This window comes from Chelmon rostratus, chromosome 13, assembly GCF_017976325.1.
Source record: "Chelmon rostratus isolate fCheRos1 chromosome 13, fCheRos1.pri, whole genome shotgun sequence".
In the NCBI taxonomy this organism is placed as follows: Eukaryota; Metazoa; Chordata; class Actinopteri; order Chaetodontiformes; family Chaetodontidae; genus Chelmon; species Chelmon rostratus.
The window spans coordinates 1,831,026-1,849,380 of record NC_055670.1 but is presented as its reverse complement, the minus strand read 5'-3'; the positions used below and the strand labels follow the sequence as shown (position 1 = coordinate 1,849,380).

At 41.7% G+C, this 18,355-nt stretch overlaps 2 protein-coding genes across 3 annotated transcripts; one reads left to right on the top strand and one right to left on the bottom strand.

The window, feature by feature from the left end:
- Positions 1–1,402: 1,402 nt before the first annotated feature.
- Positions 1,403–4,711, bottom strand: LOC121616238 (cytochrome c oxidase copper chaperone). 2 transcript variants are annotated; one of them, XM_041950944.1, is made up of 4 exons: positions 4,619–4,711; positions 3,169–3,294; positions 2,984–3,087; positions 1,403–1,569 (listed from the first exon to the last, which is right to left on the bottom strand). In XM_041950944.1, exons 2-3 carry the CDS (start codon positions 3,285–3,287, stop codon positions 3,003–3,005), a joined length of 204 nt encoding a protein of 67 aa, XP_041806878.1. In that variant the 5' UTR covers positions 3,288–3,294; positions 4,619–4,711; the 3' UTR covers positions 1,403–1,569; positions 2,984–3,002. The 2 variants fall into 2 exon arrangements, with proteins under 2 accessions (XP_041806878.1, XP_041806879.1); XM_041950945.1 differs by having other exon boundaries at positions 4,508–4,626.
- A 3,795-nt stretch (positions 4,712–8,506) lies between these two features.
- Positions 8,507–16,228, top strand: hcn5 (hyperpolarization activated cyclic nucleotide-gated potassium channel 5). The gene is made up of 10 exons (XM_041950976.1): positions 8,507–8,691; positions 9,809–9,995; positions 10,619–10,723; positions 11,034–11,171; positions 12,295–12,456; positions 12,567–12,660; positions 12,786–12,913; positions 13,651–13,797; positions 13,961–14,198; positions 15,879–16,228. The coding sequence occupies exons 1-10, from the start codon at positions 8,507–8,509 to the stop codon at positions 16,049–16,051; spliced, it is 1,557 nt and encodes a 518-aa protein (XP_041806910.1). The 3' UTR covers positions 16,052–16,228.
- Positions 16,229–18,355: the final 2,127 nt, after the last annotated feature.

Here is an 18,355-nt window from a genome sequence, read left to right as displayed (position 1 = left end):
TTGAAACCCAAGGAGGAAAGAGTGGTGGACAGAAAGCAGGCCTGCTACTTAACATAACAGAAAGAGAGAGAGGCAGGAAACGGGAGGGAGGAGAGGGTCTATAACAAATATCTGAGACACTGAGCCTCACTGTCACACACAACTGAAAAAGAAAGTTCGAGAGCCACAACACAGTTTTTCCTTCACCCAAACTTTACAGGTCCAGCTCACTCTCAGGAGAACAGCTCAGCTGGTGCTTATTTAGACACTGAAATAAGTAGGATGACAGCGCAGGTCAGATTTCAGGTATAAACACCCACCACCACCGCCTCACATATCCAACTGTCCCCTCAGCCTGGAGGGCTCATCGCTCACAGGGACAAGTCCATCTCAGTCCATGAGAAATGTCTCTCAGCTTTATTTTTCCTTTTTTAAATTGAGCAAGACAATGTAATAGAATTAACAGTGTGAAAATAAAATAAAGACAAATATTAAAATTATGGGCCATGCCAGAAGCCATAACTGTATTTACAAAATTAAAGACAGTGTTTTTCCTGTAACAATTGAAGGTGGCAGACTACAGAATATTCAAGAGGAAAAGAGACTGTATGAGCAGCATGTTACACAACTGAAAACTCAAGAAGAAAGATGGGTTTTCATTCAGTCTCAACTTTGGTTTTTCTTTCAGGTTACAATCACACCTGCTGTTACCAGTTTTGTGTACAACTGTCTAAAAATCTGTGAATTTGTGTCTTTTTTGGAGGATCTTTGCAGAATCACTTAACGTGCACTTACGGATCTGATAAACTGGAGGTGTCTTGTAAACACATGCTGACAGGAAATTTGTATGCACAACACAATATCACCAGAAGTAATGGAAAACACAGGATAGCATGAAATTGGAACTTGTCAGATGTGAATGACAACTGGAATTTGTAAATTCTGCCTCATTATGGAGAGAAACTATTTGCACCACTGCATACATCCACTTTGCTGCCAGGTGTTCACATTAGGCCTGTCTTGTATGTTGCAAATCTTATGTGATGCCAAAGTGGACACCGTGAGAAATATTTACGAAATGCACAGCAACATTAGGCAAAGCTGACACTTTGCTGACTTAATCTTGACTTTCATTGAGTCTGCTGCAGAATTGCTGTAGGTTAGCATTTCTAGCGACTTTCATGGATGTGTCAAACTGGACGTCCACTGCCAGGCACACTTCAGTACGAGTGACACACTACAGGGGAAGAATGCAGATATGCCAAGTATTGACTTTGCAGGGACAGGAGTTATTTTTAAGCCTAAGTGCATACCAGGGACAGCAACTGTGGCGAGCAACCATTCAGAGAGAATGGACCTGTAACAGAACCAAGATGAACACATGACTGCTTCTTTCTAAAGAAATGTACCAAATATGACAGAGTTATTGCATAGGACTTTTATTCAATTTCAGACAGCATTTTAGATATTCACATATTTCTCAAATTCTGAAGACTTTAAAAACGACCACATCATTTCCCCTCCAGCAGAGGTATAAATAAGAGGGAGAGAAGGGAATGTCCAGGATTGCCTTCCACTTGCACAGAAACACTGCAGAAGAGGAAAACACACAATGAGCAGTTCATATTAAGTGAATTGTGACAGCAATGTATTAAAGCATACAGTTGATTACTCAAGTTTGATGCAAAATTGTAACATCAATTGAACAAAAAGACCCAAAATCAGATCATAGGCTGAGGACTGGTTTTCTATTCAGTAAACAGAAACACGCTTTGTGATTTCTCCCAGTACCACACTGTCAAATATAACCTTAGTATGTTCATATTTCCTCCAGCCCACTGCCTGAAGATTTCTCCTTTACAAGAGCAAGTGGATATCAAGGCAATGCCAGACAGCAAGGCCATTTGAACTGCTGAAATATGAACTGAGCCACAAGGCTTCAGGCATGTTTGATGTGTAGTCATGTAAGTGCAGAAGGCACTTGGCTCCACCCCCTGCTCACCACACACACCTCCCATCTCTGCTCCTCGTTACACTGTGTTCTCAGACCACACTGCAGTTACTGCACAACAATGGATGAAATCAGCGATAGCCAAGAGACACAATTGACCCAGCGAGAGGAAACTATGGAGGCTATGAACGACCTGGCGAATACAAATACCTCCCCAACTGCAAATATCTGGGGCTGGGCATTTACATAAGTCAGAGAAAGGGCAGGTGCTCATTTACACAACAGTGACTCAATTCAAGTTAGCCTGCGGTTGTCAGAATATATTTAGCACTGGTCCATCAACTCAGTGTGTCTGAGTTAAAAAGGGCCAGTGTTTGCATTTTTAGGTAACCAAATAGACAAAGTTTAGAGCCCACACCAGAACCTCACAAAAAAAAAAAATTTAATTCAGTTTTAATTTACAAACCCCTTCACCTGCTGTGAGTGTCAAAGGGCAAATTGGACAAATCTTTTCAGTAGCCATTTGGCCTGATGTGACTTCCATTAAACTGAAGGTCGGATTGTTTCTAAAGCAAAATGCCTAATATCACAGTATAAGAGGATGTGGTCAGGGGCAGCAACAAAGCATTTTACCTAAAAGAGAATACATTTTAGTTTCAGTACACCAAATATTTAGAATATTGGCCACTTTACCAGTCTGTCACACAGCCCTCTCTTTAGGCACTATATTTTCTACAGCAGTAGATTGCTTAACATCCAGTCCTGTTCAGGTTCTCCATACTGGGGGAATGCTGACAAGTATGCACTGTAGATAATATAGCAACTATGGGTAAGTCTCATACAATCCCACTTCAACCACAAAAAAACTCCCTTTGAAAGGACCTGCAGAAACCCTGGTTCAGCTTGTTCAACAGAACCACTGTAACAGCTGAGGGACACAAACAACCTTGCACAAGGAAATCAGTTTGCCAGTATCAGACAAGTTAATGGGAGACTAAATTTCAAATTACTAGTTTAAGTGTGTGTGTGCGCCTGTGATGAGTTGATACTTACCACACAAAAAAGAGAGTAGTTAAATCTTGAATCCAAGTGCCCTCATGCAATCTTTATGTGCATCAATTAGGTCTGTGCAGCTTTCCTCTCCCTTTTCAATGATGCTGGTGGAGACAAAAAAGCATCCATAAATATTTTCCCTTGCAACAAGTGAAGTGTTTCAGTCTCCCTGGGCAGGTACATACCAAGCATCCCTGACTTTCTTCGTCTCTGGACATGCACAGCAAGGCTTCAGTGGCTTCTTTTGCTCGGGGGCCTCAGTCACAGCAGCAGACTCCATACCGGCAGCAGACACAGTGGACATCTTCTGGCTGAGGATTAATGGAGATGATTTCATTCACAAGCCGGATGCAACACTTAAGGCAGGCATGTCAAACTGATTCCATAAGGGGCTGTGTGGCTGCAGGTTTTTGTTCCAACCAAGGAGGAGCACACCAGGCTGGAGTGAATTAATCAGCTGACTCAGTCTTCAGCTGATAACTAAGTGATCCCTGGATGTAGATTGGTTGGCCTGCTGTGCTCCTCCTTGGTTGGAACAAAAACCTGCAGCCACACGGCCCTTTATGGAATCAGTTTGACATGCCTGACTTAAGGTGTATCCTTCAGATATTTTGTCGGTCCCCCACCCCTCACCTAAAGAAAAGCCCTCATCCATTCACAGATGTTTTCAATTATCTCACTGGATCAGCCCACTTCTCAGGGAGTGGGTGGGGGGGGGGGGCTGAACACACAGGTGTAAAAATTAATGAAGCCATGTAGTTGCTTAAGTTTCAGGGTCCTGGTGTTGTGCATACTGGCTCAGTGTCTGCTTGCTGGAACACCTGAATAACCCAGAGCCATCATTGATGATATAAGCAAAACCTTTCTACAATGTCAAGTGGAAATGTCTGCTGTGAAAAAGCCCTATTAAAATATATATAGAAGAAAACAAAACTAGAGTCGACAGCATTGAAAACCTTGTGTAACAAAATCAAGATAGTAAAGTTAAAACAATCAGGCACGGCAGCAATTAACTACAATCACAATCACCTGTACGAATGTTCTGAGTAACTTCTTAATCGGCCTGTTTGTGCCCAACTGGACTCATTGTTATTGCTGAAACGTTTAGTTTGACACAACTTAAAGTATGTTAAATCATTTATTTGGCAGATATGCCAAATATTCTCTGGTTCAAGCTTCCATTTAAAGTCATTGTAGGGCTGAAATTATGTTTCCCATCTATATATGTGCATATTACCTCGACTACGTGAGTCATGCAGTGACAGAAGTGGGCTAAACTGATGTAACATTGGTTAAAATGAACGCATCAACTGGTCGGCACACCACAGGTCACCAGTTTTGAAATACGCGTGTTTGTCTGGTTCAAGCATCGGAACAAACCTGAACCGAGCCACGGTGTGTTTGGTTGAGTTGCGGCTAACAAGCTTTAACGAACAGTTTGGAGGCGTTGCATAACGCTCACGGCAGCAAGTTAGCTAACGTTAACGATGGCTAACTGACGACGCTGGCGACACACAAACCTACCGTTAGCTGTGTAATGGCGGATGAATGGCACGATCACATTAACAAAAAACTTAACTACATGCTGTAACACATGCTGACTAAGCAGCAGCTAAGCTAAGTTACATAACTTACATGTTTGGAGGCTGTCGGCGCGGGCTTGTGCACTTTTCACCTTCAAAACGAAAGCAGCATGAGAAGCGTAAGTTCACGTGCTCTTTTTATACAAACTCACGTGATTACAAGCGTCAGCGGAGACTTCTGGGATATGTAGTATTTTGTATCAAAGGTAGTTTTGAAGCATGCTAACGACTAACACGACGCACCAGAGCATCTGTGAATGTACAGTAAGCATCATAAAAAAGTAACCTTATTTTGCGTTAGTGGTGGTAAGTTATGCATACAGTAACAAGGTTTTTGAACAAAAGCTTGACATTACCAGTAATTACCACAAAAGAGTTGCAGTGAAACTAATAACTGGAGACAAAATAAAGTTTAAAGACACAATTAAAAAAAAATGTATTGATCAATCTTTATAAATCACAGGTAGTGAAGTATGTCAAAATAAAAATTTGGCTTTGTTTGTTTGTTTATTTTTGGCTGACAGCTTTTTTAAGTCAACTAACGTGTTTCGTTTGCATCAGTTGATTTATATAAAGTACAGGCATCTGTTCAAGGGCTGCCTTCAGCTCCTTCCCAGCCAGTACACACACACACACACACACACAGTCACAAATTTTTCCTGACCTATAAAAAATTTATACAATGAAAATTCATCATTCAGCTGCTCAAAAATGATGAAGTCGCTGCTACTGCACCATAATATAAACCTTTTTTAACCTGCCAGATGAACTGGGACTGAATGCCACTCTCCTCCCTGCAGGCCTCCAGCAGAATTTGCAGGTATAGTTATACCTGCACTGAATACCTATGGTGCTATAGTTCACGGTTATCTTGCATGCTAACATTTCACACAAAAACATATGATAGACATATACAATATAATACACTGTTTGTTTGAAATTTAACCAAAAGTTCTCAACCTTTTTGCCTTGTGACTTTTGACAAAAACGCTGTGTCTGATGTCCACACTATACATTTACATTATGTTTCAGAAGTCTATTCAAATTGTAAGCAGTTCCACCAAAGAGACCTTTCTTCCCTCAAACTTCTCATGTGGCTTCTTTTCAAAAACTGTTTGAGGCCTCAATTATTATTAATTATCCAATATTTCACTAAGAAAATCAAATATTAGAGAACAGCCCAGAAAATAAATAAACATTCTTGGAGCAGAATTTTTCCTTCTTTCCTCTCCTACCCAATTAATCATTGCACAATTCCTTACGCTTATCCCAAACCCTTGGTTGGGAAACACTGGACTAAACTACCTGCACTGTCAATAAAGTTAAACTAGCTCCACCTCACCACTGATGCCCCAGTATTAACAATCTAATGATGACGAAAATAAAAATGCATCAGTTATAGGAGACATTTTTCTACAAAATTAGTACTTTTACTTTTGATATTTTACGTACTTATATGTTTTGTTGTTAATACTAATGTGCTTTTGCTTAAGTAGGGATTTGGATAAACTTTATTTGTAATGAAGTATTTCTACACTGTGGTATTGGTATTTTTACTCGATTGATCTGACTACTTCTTCCACCACAGGTTAGACATTAAAGTTCAGAGTGTTGAATAAAGAAAGACATGTTAGACTCACTATTTCAGGTTATTTTCACCATATTTGGTGTGCTCTGGGGAAAGTATTAACAAAAATCTGAAGTGCCATTTTAATTAGCTCATTAACTTCTGTCTTAGTCGCTGGAAAAGTGCTATAAATATGATCTTGTGTCAGTATTTCATAATCGCAGCAATAGGGCTGCAATCTAATCAAAACTGAGTACATATTTTCAGTGGTGATTAATATGTTCATTACGTTTTCAGATTAATTCAGTTTACAACAATTTAAAACAGAGAAAAGCAAAGCTGGAAGCTGGAACCAGGCAATGTTTTACATTTTAGCTTGATAAATAACTTTTAACTTTTCTAATCAATTAATTGACTAATTGAGCACTATGCTGTTATGTGTCCCTGTAAGATGTCAAAAATGTGCACACATACAAGTACTTTTACTTAACTAGTACTTAAATACCTAACTGATGATTAAAAACTGAAGAACACAGTTGAAACTGGACATCAGCCACCACACAGGATGACTGCTGTTTTTCTACACTATCAGCTGCTTCGGCAGACATCATATCCTGTGCTGTGAAATATAGCTGCTGGTGGGTAGCATATATGCGGCGGTGGCATGGGAGTTCTGTGTTATGAAAAATTTTCATTTTCTCTCCTACAATACTGAAGGTATGTGTTTGTTTTCACGTGTCCACTGGGCCGACAGTGCGTCAGCGCAGCAAAGCAGTGCGTAAGCAGAAACACTGAGTCACTTATTCTAGTTTGAGGGCCAGCTGTGTGCTAGATAAATGAGCAAGTAAGCACATTGTTCATTTGCTCAGTACTGTGTGATAGATATGCACCTCTGTTTGAACCACACTTTGCTGCAGTCTTTGCTGCGCTGTTCACTGCATTAGAATCCATATAGTTTGGCACTTTGAAGAAATGCATGCAAAATTTACAAGTGGCATTGTAATCACCTTTAATCCCCTCTCAGTTGAAGGAGGAGAGGTGTAGAGCCACAGTGCTGACCGTCTGCCACCTCCTGTGTCTGTGTGAACAGAGCCTACAGCAGCGTCGAGGAAAGAAGACGTGTAAGCACTCTGTCTTTCTTTGATCAGCATTTGCTACACAGTGAATGAGTATTCTCCCATCAGTCCCATGCGCTGCGTATTCCAATAAACCTTGTTGGAACACACAACTTGTCATATACCAACACACAAGGCAATGGAAGGCAGTGCTCCAGAAAAAAAAACAAACTTTTATTGGATGGCACTGTAGCATCGTCCGCCAATAAACTGCAAATGTGTTCTGAAACAACCAGGGCAAAAGACCCATCCACAACAACACAGATACATCTGTTATTTTGCTGAATAGCAAATGTCAGTCTGAGAGCTCCCTAAGAGCGTTGTCTTCTTTCTCCATGTTTCCTGTACCAATAACACGGGAAAAGATTTTAAAGGAAAAAAACAGAAATCTCATGAACGCCCCTCACATTAGTAAACACATCTCACGCACTAAGCAGTGAGTAATTCACTTTACCCACTGGCATGACCCCTCAGTTAATCCCACCGTGCTGCTGCAGCCTGTGATATCGTTTCTGTTTTTTTAGTTTTCATACTTTGCTGCAATCCTACCATCCTTAAAAGAAAATGTAAAAACATGCAGCTGGATACAATCTTCTGTAATCCTTACAATGAAATATTTCAGATTCTGTGCCGCTTTGTTACTGAAGTGAAAAACAAAGAACACAGGAGCTGGCTCAGAGCTGCGAGCATATGTACAGCATCAGGTAACACAGTACAGTGTTTAATTACATCCCTGCTAGAGATGGCCCAGGCTGAACTTCTCCCTGCACATACTGCCAGATGTCTAGTTCACATGACAATAATTGTGCTCCTCTCCACACACACTCATGCACACACATGCACACCCATGCCATTGTCTTCAGTATTAATGTGAGCTGGACCTTACCCTCTTGACATGACTTGATTCATATGGGGATGAGACACAGATCCTGAATAGTTGATGAGCTGGGAGAAAAAGAAAAGAAGTGGAGGGGTGGGGTGGGGGCAGAAATAGAGAGAGGCAGACGGAGAGGGAGGGAGGGAGGGAGGGAGGAAGGAAGGGAGGGAGCCGAAAGGCGGGTATCCACTCGCCTCGCTCCACACAGCTTCAACAAGCCCTGAGGTTTGGAGCCTTGATGGAAAATTACCTTGTGACCAGGAGGGGAGGTCAGGACTGGTAGAGTCAGACCGCCCTTGTCCAGAGCAGAAGAAGCAGCAGCGGCCGCAGAGGGAGGATGGCCTGTGCCTTCAGCTGATGAGAGGGGAACCAAGTCGGACCATGGAGAAACTAAAAGGTCCCACCGTGGGATGCACCAAAGCCACCTGTGGATGGAGAGCCCTGCTTCTCCCACAGCTGAACAGGCAGTCCCTGTACGTGTACGGCAGTGAGACGGCCGTGGAGAAGGAGTGCATGCGGCAGCTGCAGAGCGGGGTCTTTGTCATCCACCCGTTTAGCCTCATGAGGTATTTAGTATATTTGATAGATTCAGGCCAGTCCTGCACCGAGACCCCACCTCCACTTTTAGTCTGATTGTTTCTTTAAAAGTTGTGTAGTTTCTCTAAGTTGTTGAAGGTGATAATTTGCTTCATTTTGCTCTGGAGATTAGTAAAGCATTTATTTTTCTCCATGTTAGAGCTGAACCAATTAGTGGATTAACTGATTAGTTCATTCATCCAAAAAAAAAATCGTCTGCAGCTATATATCTTGATAATTGATCAAAAAATATCAAACATTTTCTTGCTCCATTGTTTCAACATATTTGCTGTTTTTCTTTGTCTTTTTATGCAGTAAACATAATATTTTTAGCTTTTGTAGTGTTATGGAGGGAAAACAAGCAAGTTGATTGCATCATTGAGTGATAGGGAATCCTGTTGGGCAGGTTTCAGTATTTTCTAACATTTTATAGACTAAGCAATTAATCGATAAAGTGATTGACAGATTAATCAATAATGAATGTAATCGTTAGTTGCAGCCTCTTGCCTATTGAATTACTAATTAGCATGAAGCATTAGTCAACAATGCAAGAATTGATTAGGATTTGTGTTGCACCTGTGAAAGCATGTTGGACTGTCCTTTACAAATGTGAGAACAAAAAGAGATTCATGTGGTATAATTAGTATCCAATGTAAAGAGTCTGCAAACATTAAAGCGAAAGAAGTGACCTCTAATATTGTTAAGCTCATGATGGAGGATTAGAAGGAAAAAGCATGTGGATCAAATGTCATCTTTAAGGAACATACTTTCACAGCCGGCTGGTTTCGCATTATCCCTGCAGTGTTGCTGTTAATAGTTTGTAAGGTGATCAGATGGAGTGAAATCAGAGAGGGAATGAAACAATTGAGATCAGAGAGCAGAGTTATTTGAGCCTGGCAATCGAACCCCGGCTGAGAAGATGCGCAGTTACAGTATCGGAGTATTTAGTGTGCATAAATCAGCTTGCCTTACTGGCTGCAGCACGGCTGTCTAACGAGTCCTCAGGGCGAATGAACTGAGACTTTCCACCACAAACCTACACAGAAAGCAAGATCCAAGACTCACTCAAACGTCACATGTGCTCACATATGTTTTGTGCTCCTGTAGGAGTTACTACATCATGTGCATGATGGCCATCACATTTCTGAACCTGATTGGGATTCCCATGGAGATAGCGTTTCTGGACGGAAACAGCGGACTGGCGTGGGAAGGATTTAACGTGTTTTCAGACACGCTGTTCCTGATAGATGTGGCTCTCAATTTCCGAATGGGCATCATAACAGAGGACGGCGAGGTGAGAGTGGCTGCACTCTATTTTCAGACACAATCTGGAAGACCATAATCCCTGCGCACACACGCACATACAATCCATCTCTGCCCCATCTGTAATCTACGCAATACACGAAAGGCTAGATTAACAAACCTCCCTCCCCCAGCTCCTGGACATGGGCAAAATTGGCACCTGCTGTTTGATTTTATAACAGGGATTATGATGTATTGGATGAATGAGAGGTATAACATTTCCAATTACATATTATGCAGACTATATCCTGTTTGTTTTCATCTGCTCATGCTTTGGGACTTCAATCTTGCCAATCAGAATTGGCCCATCTGTGGTGTCACTCCTGTTCACGGTGTTTACTCTGGACCGCACAAACATCTGGTTTTTGAATTCATTCTCAGTTGGTTTCTGCCTGTGAAATATTCATGTATGTGCTTCGGCAACAGTTCAACGAAGCTGTCAAATGAATGTTGATTTTCTTTGAACACACTGTTAATCTCATCCGACACCACTGTCTCCCTTAATTTTGGACAAACTCCCAAAATACTGCCTCTGTTCGAGTGTTAGATTCGTGGCACGTGCTGCACAGCATCTTCATCCATCTGCTCAATCTGCTGCTCTGTTCTTTTTCACAGGAAGCTATTCTGGATATCAAGCGGATCCGAGTCAGTTACCTGAGGACATGGTTCATACCGGACGTTATAGCTGCTTTCCCGATCGGATACATACTTCTGTTTGCGGTAATAATGAACAGACTGTTGAAGAGCAAACTGCAAACAACGTGCTGCAGCATTTGTCAGTTCACAAAACAGCTATGCACTCAGGTTTACATTATTTGTTCATGGCTTATAATTAGAAACGTATGTAGCACTCAGGGCAGTAAGACGGTGTTTTACTTCCAATAACTACTGAGGAAAAGACGATAAAATAAACCCATGCAATTATCTGAAAAGGTGAATTCAGTGATAATAGGATTAGAATCAGGTATTATAATAAATTAAACAAGAAACATACTGTTGATGACTGAGCATCTGTGTTTAATTATCCCAGGATTTACAGTACCATAACGATGACAATCCCTCCAAGACCAACAAGATGATGAGGATCCTGATGTTTGTGCGGATCCTCAGCTTAATCAGACTGGCTCGAGTGTCCAGACTGGTCAGGTTCTTCAACGAGGTGGAGAAGGTAAGTTCAAGCACCAGGCAGTCTTCAAACCCTTCCCCTACCTACTGATACCTTACCAGACCTGGCTCTGGTGACAAATCTGACTTTGAATGCTTACAATGTCATTTGTAAAACAAGAGCTGAAACATTGCTCCACGATCAGCAATGCATTTCTATTATTTTGTGATTTTGAACTGATTTTGCCTTTTTTTTATTACACATAGACAAACATTTGGCTAAAACAACAGTCTGTAAAAAAATGAAGGGATAGGATACTTTAAACGCACGTTGGTGATGTCCATGTTAATCTCATAATGAAACACGATATATCCGGGAACAAATCTTAATATTGAATAATGTATGTTGTTTGGGATATGTGTGGAACTCAGAACCTTTAATTGGCCACTAGTGGCTGAAGTAAATGATTTCTGGTGTATGTTGGGTGTAGTGGTGGTTACTGGATGTTCTGTTTACTCTGTTGCTAAAGTAATTCTCTTTGTCCCTTGTGGGACATAAGGCCACAGTGAGTTCCCTGCAGCGTTCCCTGTCCTTGGCCTCCCCGAAGTCAAACTGTTGGCTTGTCTGCAGTCTGTAAACAGCTGCTGTTTCATGCCCAATCTGACTTTGTTGTAGTGATCTTCATGTTCCCAGATCTCTGCAAACACTTTTAATGAACGTGATGTTATTGTAACTGATAGAAATGGTGACCAAAACTATAAAAATAAGATCAGAATGATGCTTTAATGTGCCAAACTTGCTACTTTTTACAACAACTTCGAGTCAAAAAAAATAATCTGCTCAGATTCAATCACCATGCCTGTTAACATTGTTGCATTGTGTTAAGGTTTTCTCTACTCCCAGCAGGAATGTAATTTCTTAAATTCCAGTGAGAAATCATGTTAACTTGCTGTCCTGAGATACTTTAATGTCGTTGATGTACCAGTGTATCAGCAAGTGAGTGAATATAATGTTTATATAAAGTATCTTGCAGTGGATATGGCTGATCCTAGACCAGGCTGAAATCCAGTATGCTGCTGTAATATGGCACACATCTCAACCAAGCTACCAGGACGTCCTGCAGTGTGTATGATTTTCTGACCAGCTGCCCTGAAGTCACAGTTTTCTTGCCATCTCTTCTTGACAGGTGTCAAACGCAAACTTGGAGGTGGTGCGCCTGTTCTTCCGCATCTTGTCTCTGTTCATGATGATTTTCCTGCTGTGTCACTGGAACGGCTGCATCCAGTACTTTGTCCCCATGCTGGAGGAGTTCCCCACTGATTGTTGGGTCCGGAAAGAAAACCTGATGGTGAAGCTAATAAATCCATTCTTCAAGCTAAAATGCTAAATATTTAGTTGTATTTGTTGTGAACTCCAGATCTACAAAAATCGTCACTAATGATGAAACATTTCTTCCAGAACGCCACAGTGATCGTGAAGTACTCTTGGGGAGTTTTCCGAGCTCTCTCCCAGATGATTGCACTTTCTTATGGCTCCATGGACGCACCAACAAGTAAGAGTTATAGGTTTTCTTTATCCACCACTAAAACAAGCACAGGTGTATTACATTCTCTCTCAGGTATGAATACCTACCATTTCCCACTAAACGAGCTGGTGTGTCTGTGTCTTGTTCTCCAGATTATGTGGAAATGTGGATCGTCATGGTCAGCATGGTGTCCGGGTGTCTGATGTACACCGTCCTCGTGGCCAACGCTACGACCATGATCGCTAACATCGACCCAGCGGCCAAGGAGTACAAGAGCAAGGTCGTTATCCTTCATCAGGAAATACAGCTCAGTGCTAAACAAGTTACCATACTCAGTGGAATAGATATACATAATGAGTTGACATCAAGCTCTATATTACTTGAGCATATTTAGGTTGCATTAATCTAATCATGGGAGAGAAATGTATACTTTTCTTGAGATATTTATTTGCCTGATTTCTTATTAATATATTTCATCACATAATTTATTTATTTCACTGCATACTTATTAAAATAATTATGTCCCATTGAGTCTTTGGTAAGGAAGGAAAGCAGGTGTCAAAAAGTCCAACACAGTTGCTGCTAAAATGCTCAATAATTTTGTTACGTATCTTGATCCTAATTATCAAACATAATTTTTACCCTTGTTACAGCAGGCAGCACTCACTGTCACTGTACCTGCAGACAGACATGAAGCAGCAGTGAATGTGTTTCTTTCCACTGTATCACACATCTCTCTGGAGATTTGAGATATCACTTGAGAGTATGGATGCTGGAAAATGGAGAGTGTTTTGGTGACGGCACATAAAGTTATGAGGTAATGACCCTTTAACCCCTGTAGCTCGCCTGCAGCCACTGAGAACAGCAGGTGTGCATTTATTCATTTGAGTGTGAGACATTTTGTGCCTGTTGAGGATTTTTTTTTATAACACGGCCTGTCCTCTACCACAGGACAAATTCCACATCATGAACATTACTGAATGTTTCTGATCCTGGAAACACTGTAACTCTCCACAGATGAGCCGCTTGGAGCACTACATGGCCTTCATGAAGCTCCCACCAGAGCTGCAGCTTCGCATCAGCAACTACTACCAGGCTCGCTATGGAGGGAAGTGGTTTCATGAGAAGGACGTCATGGACACAGTGTCCTCCGCGCTCAAAGAGGTACAGCTGGTTCTTCAGCAGTACTCAGATGTTCTGCTTGGAAATTAATGGTGTGAAGTTATTGCTCCTTTGGGTCTGTTTGAGACAATATATTTTCTAATCATCTTATATTTTGTCTTTCTAGTCTCACATTTGTAACATGATATTTTTATTTATTTTTCAGCAAATCCTGATGGTGATGTGCAGCCGCTTATTAAGGAACGTGCCAATGTTTCAGAACAGAGACGAAAACTTTATCAACGCCGTCCTCCTCAAACTGGAGTACGAGGTTTTCCTGGAGGGAGATACCATCATCCGACAGAACGTCCCCGGTGACCGCATGTTCTTCATTGACCACGGTCAGGTCCTTCTGGAGACGGATTCCTACGAGAGGGAACTGTGTGATGGAGACTTTTTTGGAGGTGAGTTGGATTCACTTATTAGTTTATATCTGTAACATAATTCAGGAGGAGGAGAAGGAAATGAAAGAACACGAGGGAATTTCACAAATGATTCACTTATGATAAAGTAAGATGCTTGTCAGACTTGTCTCAGACTTGTCTCACAAGGCTTGGTTTGGAAAGTTAACTGTTCAGATACTAAGAAAACCAAGATGAAATAAAAAAAAAAAAACTCTGTAACATCTGTATTACCTAAAGCCAAAGTACAGTAAGTACACAACAATGCTGTTTAAGTATTACATAATGTAAGACAAGAAGTGACAGAAGCTAATTTGTCTTTATATTTTGAGATTTCATTGTGTGGTTGAACACATTTAGGTGAATTATGCATTAGGGACACTTTTATAAAGCAGTTTCACAATAATATTTTGAACTATCAAATATTTGTCACAGGTAAATTCTCTGGGATCAGATCACTGGAGGTTTAAGCATGAATTTGACCACAAAAAAAGTCCTGACCTAAGGTCCTCTGTCTGGCTCTCTCATGGTCTTCATCAGCAGATTGAGTTTCATCCCTGCAGAGTTTTGTTAAATTAATATGCAGTACTGGAGAGTGTTGACCTCTGTAATGAGCTAAGGGAAAAGACTTTAAAAGGGTCAGTCCACTCAAATTACAAAAAGCATATTTTCTCTCCAGAAATAGTGTCCCTGCAATCCACAGAATTTGCTGTCAGTTTTCATAGAGACTCTTTGTTGGTAGAAAATAGTCCAGTTACATCTGTCCAAAAGCCCTGCAAAATAGCTGTATTGCAATTAGTAATCCAAGTTGCAAAATCATTTTTGTTGAATCAATTGCAGAGAGGTGTTGACAAAGGTTGCATTTTCCAGGGCTAGCAGATTGGAGAGCTGCTGTCTCTCTTATGGAAGTCATTCACTGGAAAATCTGTCAATTTTCTGTCTCATGAAAACAGTTTAACTCTGGACAATCCACAGTCGTCACTGTGAAGGATTTTCACTAGAGCTTTTGACAAGAGAAGGAGCAGCTATGAAAACACTGACAGCTTGTTTGGGGGATTGTTATTATTCCAGTAGCAGGGGTACTAGTGTTTCTAGGAAAAGATTTTGCTGTTGTTATTTTTGGTGCTGTGAGAACCACACACTAGATTCATTCCCCACCACTGCATTGGAAAAAGGGGGAAAACTTACCTAAAGTATCTGCATGGCTGGATACCCCCAGAGGTAGTATTGATATGAGTATTATTAACACAGTTAATCACTGTTTGCATATAAGAAATGTTTTTACAAGAGGGTTGAGCAGGTCAAGACAGGTTAATTGGTTCACATCAAATGTATTTTGGTTGAGTGATAACATTAGTAGCACTGCTGGGAAATGGAAATAAGTGATTCACACTCACATACTGGACACATCTGCAAGCTTCTGCGGGGGCTGTCTAAACAAACTGAATGAATCTATCTTTTCCAATTTGGAGGATTTATTTAATTCTCAGGCTTTAAGTGGGAACAGGTCCTAATCTTTTTGGCGGCAAACCTCAGCAGCGTTTAGGGTTAAGCCCGCTTCCCGAAACAACTCGGCTGAGTCTGGTTATTTAATTTAGGATTAATTGTCAGATCTCATCCCCGTCATTAGGGTTTACTCGCTCATTAACCACGCTTTTGTGGTTCCCTCTGTGTGTACAACAGAGACTTGCATGCTGACCAAAGGCAAACATCTGGCCACAGTGAAGGCACTGACCGACTGCCAGTGCTTCTCTCTGTCCTGGGACGACTTTCAAGAGACGCTGGAGGGTTTCCCAGATGTCAAGAAGGACTTAGAAAAAATGGTTGAGCTCAACTCTGATGGTGGACTTGTGTAAAAACGAGAATGGACTTTTTCACTGTATGGAAAGGACACAGGACATATGGATATTTCCCGGACATTTTATATAGCGATGTGATGGACAGTAAGACTGTGGCTGATTCCTCATGTGGATACGAGTTGCACACTTATCCATTGATGAGATGGACAGTTTTCAAGTATTGACTATTTTCATTCTGACTGGGAATTATTCTGTCTTCTGATCCAGCAATTATCAGCAATAAACCATAACAATTAAAACGAGTCAAACGTTTGATCGCTGCTTCCTTGTTGATGTTGCGTTTTAGCGCTGATGTTTAAACAGCTCAGTGACAAAACAAGAAAGATGCAGCAAGCCTGAAAGGGAAATTCTGGTTTCATACTACTTGGGCTTTATGTTTGTTGTTTCGTTTTGGCCATCATTCCTATCGATTAAAAGAACACTGTACTCACCAGGTTCATTGCTGAGATCAGGGAACAAAGCAACAAACCCGATGTGAGCTTAACTTGTTTAAACAAAAGGCAAACTGAAAAAATTATTATCCCACTTTAAACCAACCTCTGGTTCAGCTTTGATCTACAGTACTAGCATAGCTTTTCTGTGCAATGAAGGGTTGTCACCACCTGCCTGGTTGTCTAACTTCTTGTGTTTCATCCTGGTTTGCTGTTAAATCCCCCTGTTCCCAGATCTCAGCAATCACTGTACTACACTGCCGTGATAGCAGCTGTATGAGGCACAGCGGCAGTTTGAGCTAAATGCTCATATCACCATGCTAGCATGCTCACGACATGTTGATTTTTTAGCAGATACAATGTTTACCGTGTTTATCATCTCAGTTTAAAGTGTTAGCATACTATGGGCTTATGGGAATGTCAGGCTTTGCAGGTATTTAGTCATAAACCAAAGAATTGGACAAAGTGACATTTTGACCTCATAATGGCCCTTGATTAAAAAATGAGAGGATCACCAAAGTCTGGGGACCATGAATTCATCCATAGTTGACATTGCAATCTGGACCAAAGTGGAGGGCCGACTGTCTGACCAGCTGACATTACCATTCCTGCAGCCATGTCACTAACTGCTCCATTGATGGCTTAGGTAAGACCCAAGTTGTAATAAACCGGAACTTTGCTTTAAAGAAAGGTAATAAACTCATGTATGTAATTTTTCTTTTCTTCTAAAATGGCATTTATTTGGAAGTCATATTACACAAGACATGTTAATGCCACTGTGAAAGCAACAAAAATAAAACCAATGATATATGATATGATATGATTATGAAACAGCTGTGTGAGAACAGCAGCTTGTTTCCTCTCCCTTCCTCTTTCATCCAAACACACACACAGTGCCTGAGGCCAACCGGTGTTTGTACTCGTAGAGGTAGTAGGAGGCTGGAGGGAAGTTGCACTTCATCTCCATCCTGCCCGGCACCACGTGGACAGCCACGCCGGATCCCAGGCCCTCCTGCAGCTTCTTCAGCATGCGTGAGGCCAGGTAACGCCTCGCCCTGCCCGGGTCTTCCTCGATGGAGGCATACACCTCGGGCGGCGGGTTCGGGATCTTCCACTCCAGGTCCACGATGAGCTGGTGGATGCGGCTCTTGTCCAATGAAGTGGGTGTGTCACGGTAGCACGCCACCACATGGGGAACTGGTGCTTCAGACGCCACAGAAAGGAGATTGTTGGGCTGCTGTTCTGCCGGCACGTCTTTCTTTTCTTCCTGTGTCTCGTCCTTCTCATCCTCCATGGGTCCCGTAGCAGGGTGGAGCATCACTGCCCAGCGCAGCCAATCATAGTTCTTCTCCAGGGTCTTCAGGATGCTAGCCGCCGCCTCCTCAGGGGGCGCGCGGCTCTCTACGGCCTCGTGGAGCTGCTGCCGTACATCCACCTCTGCCTGCTCAAGGAAGTACCCTAAGCAGCGGCCTCCTGTGTTCTTCATCTTCCTGTAGAGGGCACCCATGCGGTCAGACCAGGTCTTCATCAGCAGAGCCTGGTCTCTGCCTGTCAGAGAAGCCTGCGTGAAGAGGCACAGCAGACCAGTGCCCAGGACAAAGTTTACCTGTTGAGAGCAAGAGCAAAAGAGGAGAGCATGAGCTTTCAAACTGTGGTCAGCAATAGTTTAGAACATGTCTGTACCTGATTGGTTGTTTTATCACACAAATGCTGTTCAAATAGTGCATAACATTAACACTGTGCTTCGCAACATTCAGCTGTCTCTGAACAGAAAATGTGCTGACTGCTGTTCATGAAACAGTTTGGATTTCGGGTATTGGTAAGTCCTCAACACCAGAAAATAATTCTGACTGCTGTTTTGCATCTTAAG

Bases quoted from the DNA above. Each gene is read 5' to 3' on its own strand.
- hcn5 (XM_041950976.1), top strand. From the start codon at position 8,507: ATGGAGAAACTAAAAGGTCCCACCGTGGGATGCACCAAAGCCACCTGT. The intron at 12,457-12,566 runs GTGAAGCTAATA...CATTTCTTCCAG, and splicing joins TCCGGAAAGAAAACCTGATG to AACGCCACAGTGATCGTGAA. The intron at 12,661-12,785 runs GTAAGAGTTATA...CTTGTTCTCCAG, and splicing joins CTCCATGGACGCACCAACAA to ATTATGTGGAAATGTGGATC.
- LOC121616238 (XM_041950944.1), bottom strand. From the start codon at position 3,287: ATGTCCACTGTGTCTGCTGCCGGTATGGAGTCTGCTGCTGTGACTGAG. The intron at 3,088-3,168 runs GTATGTACCTGC...TGTCTCCACCAG, and splicing joins AAGAAAGTCAGGGATGCTTG to CATCATTGAAAAGGGAGAGG.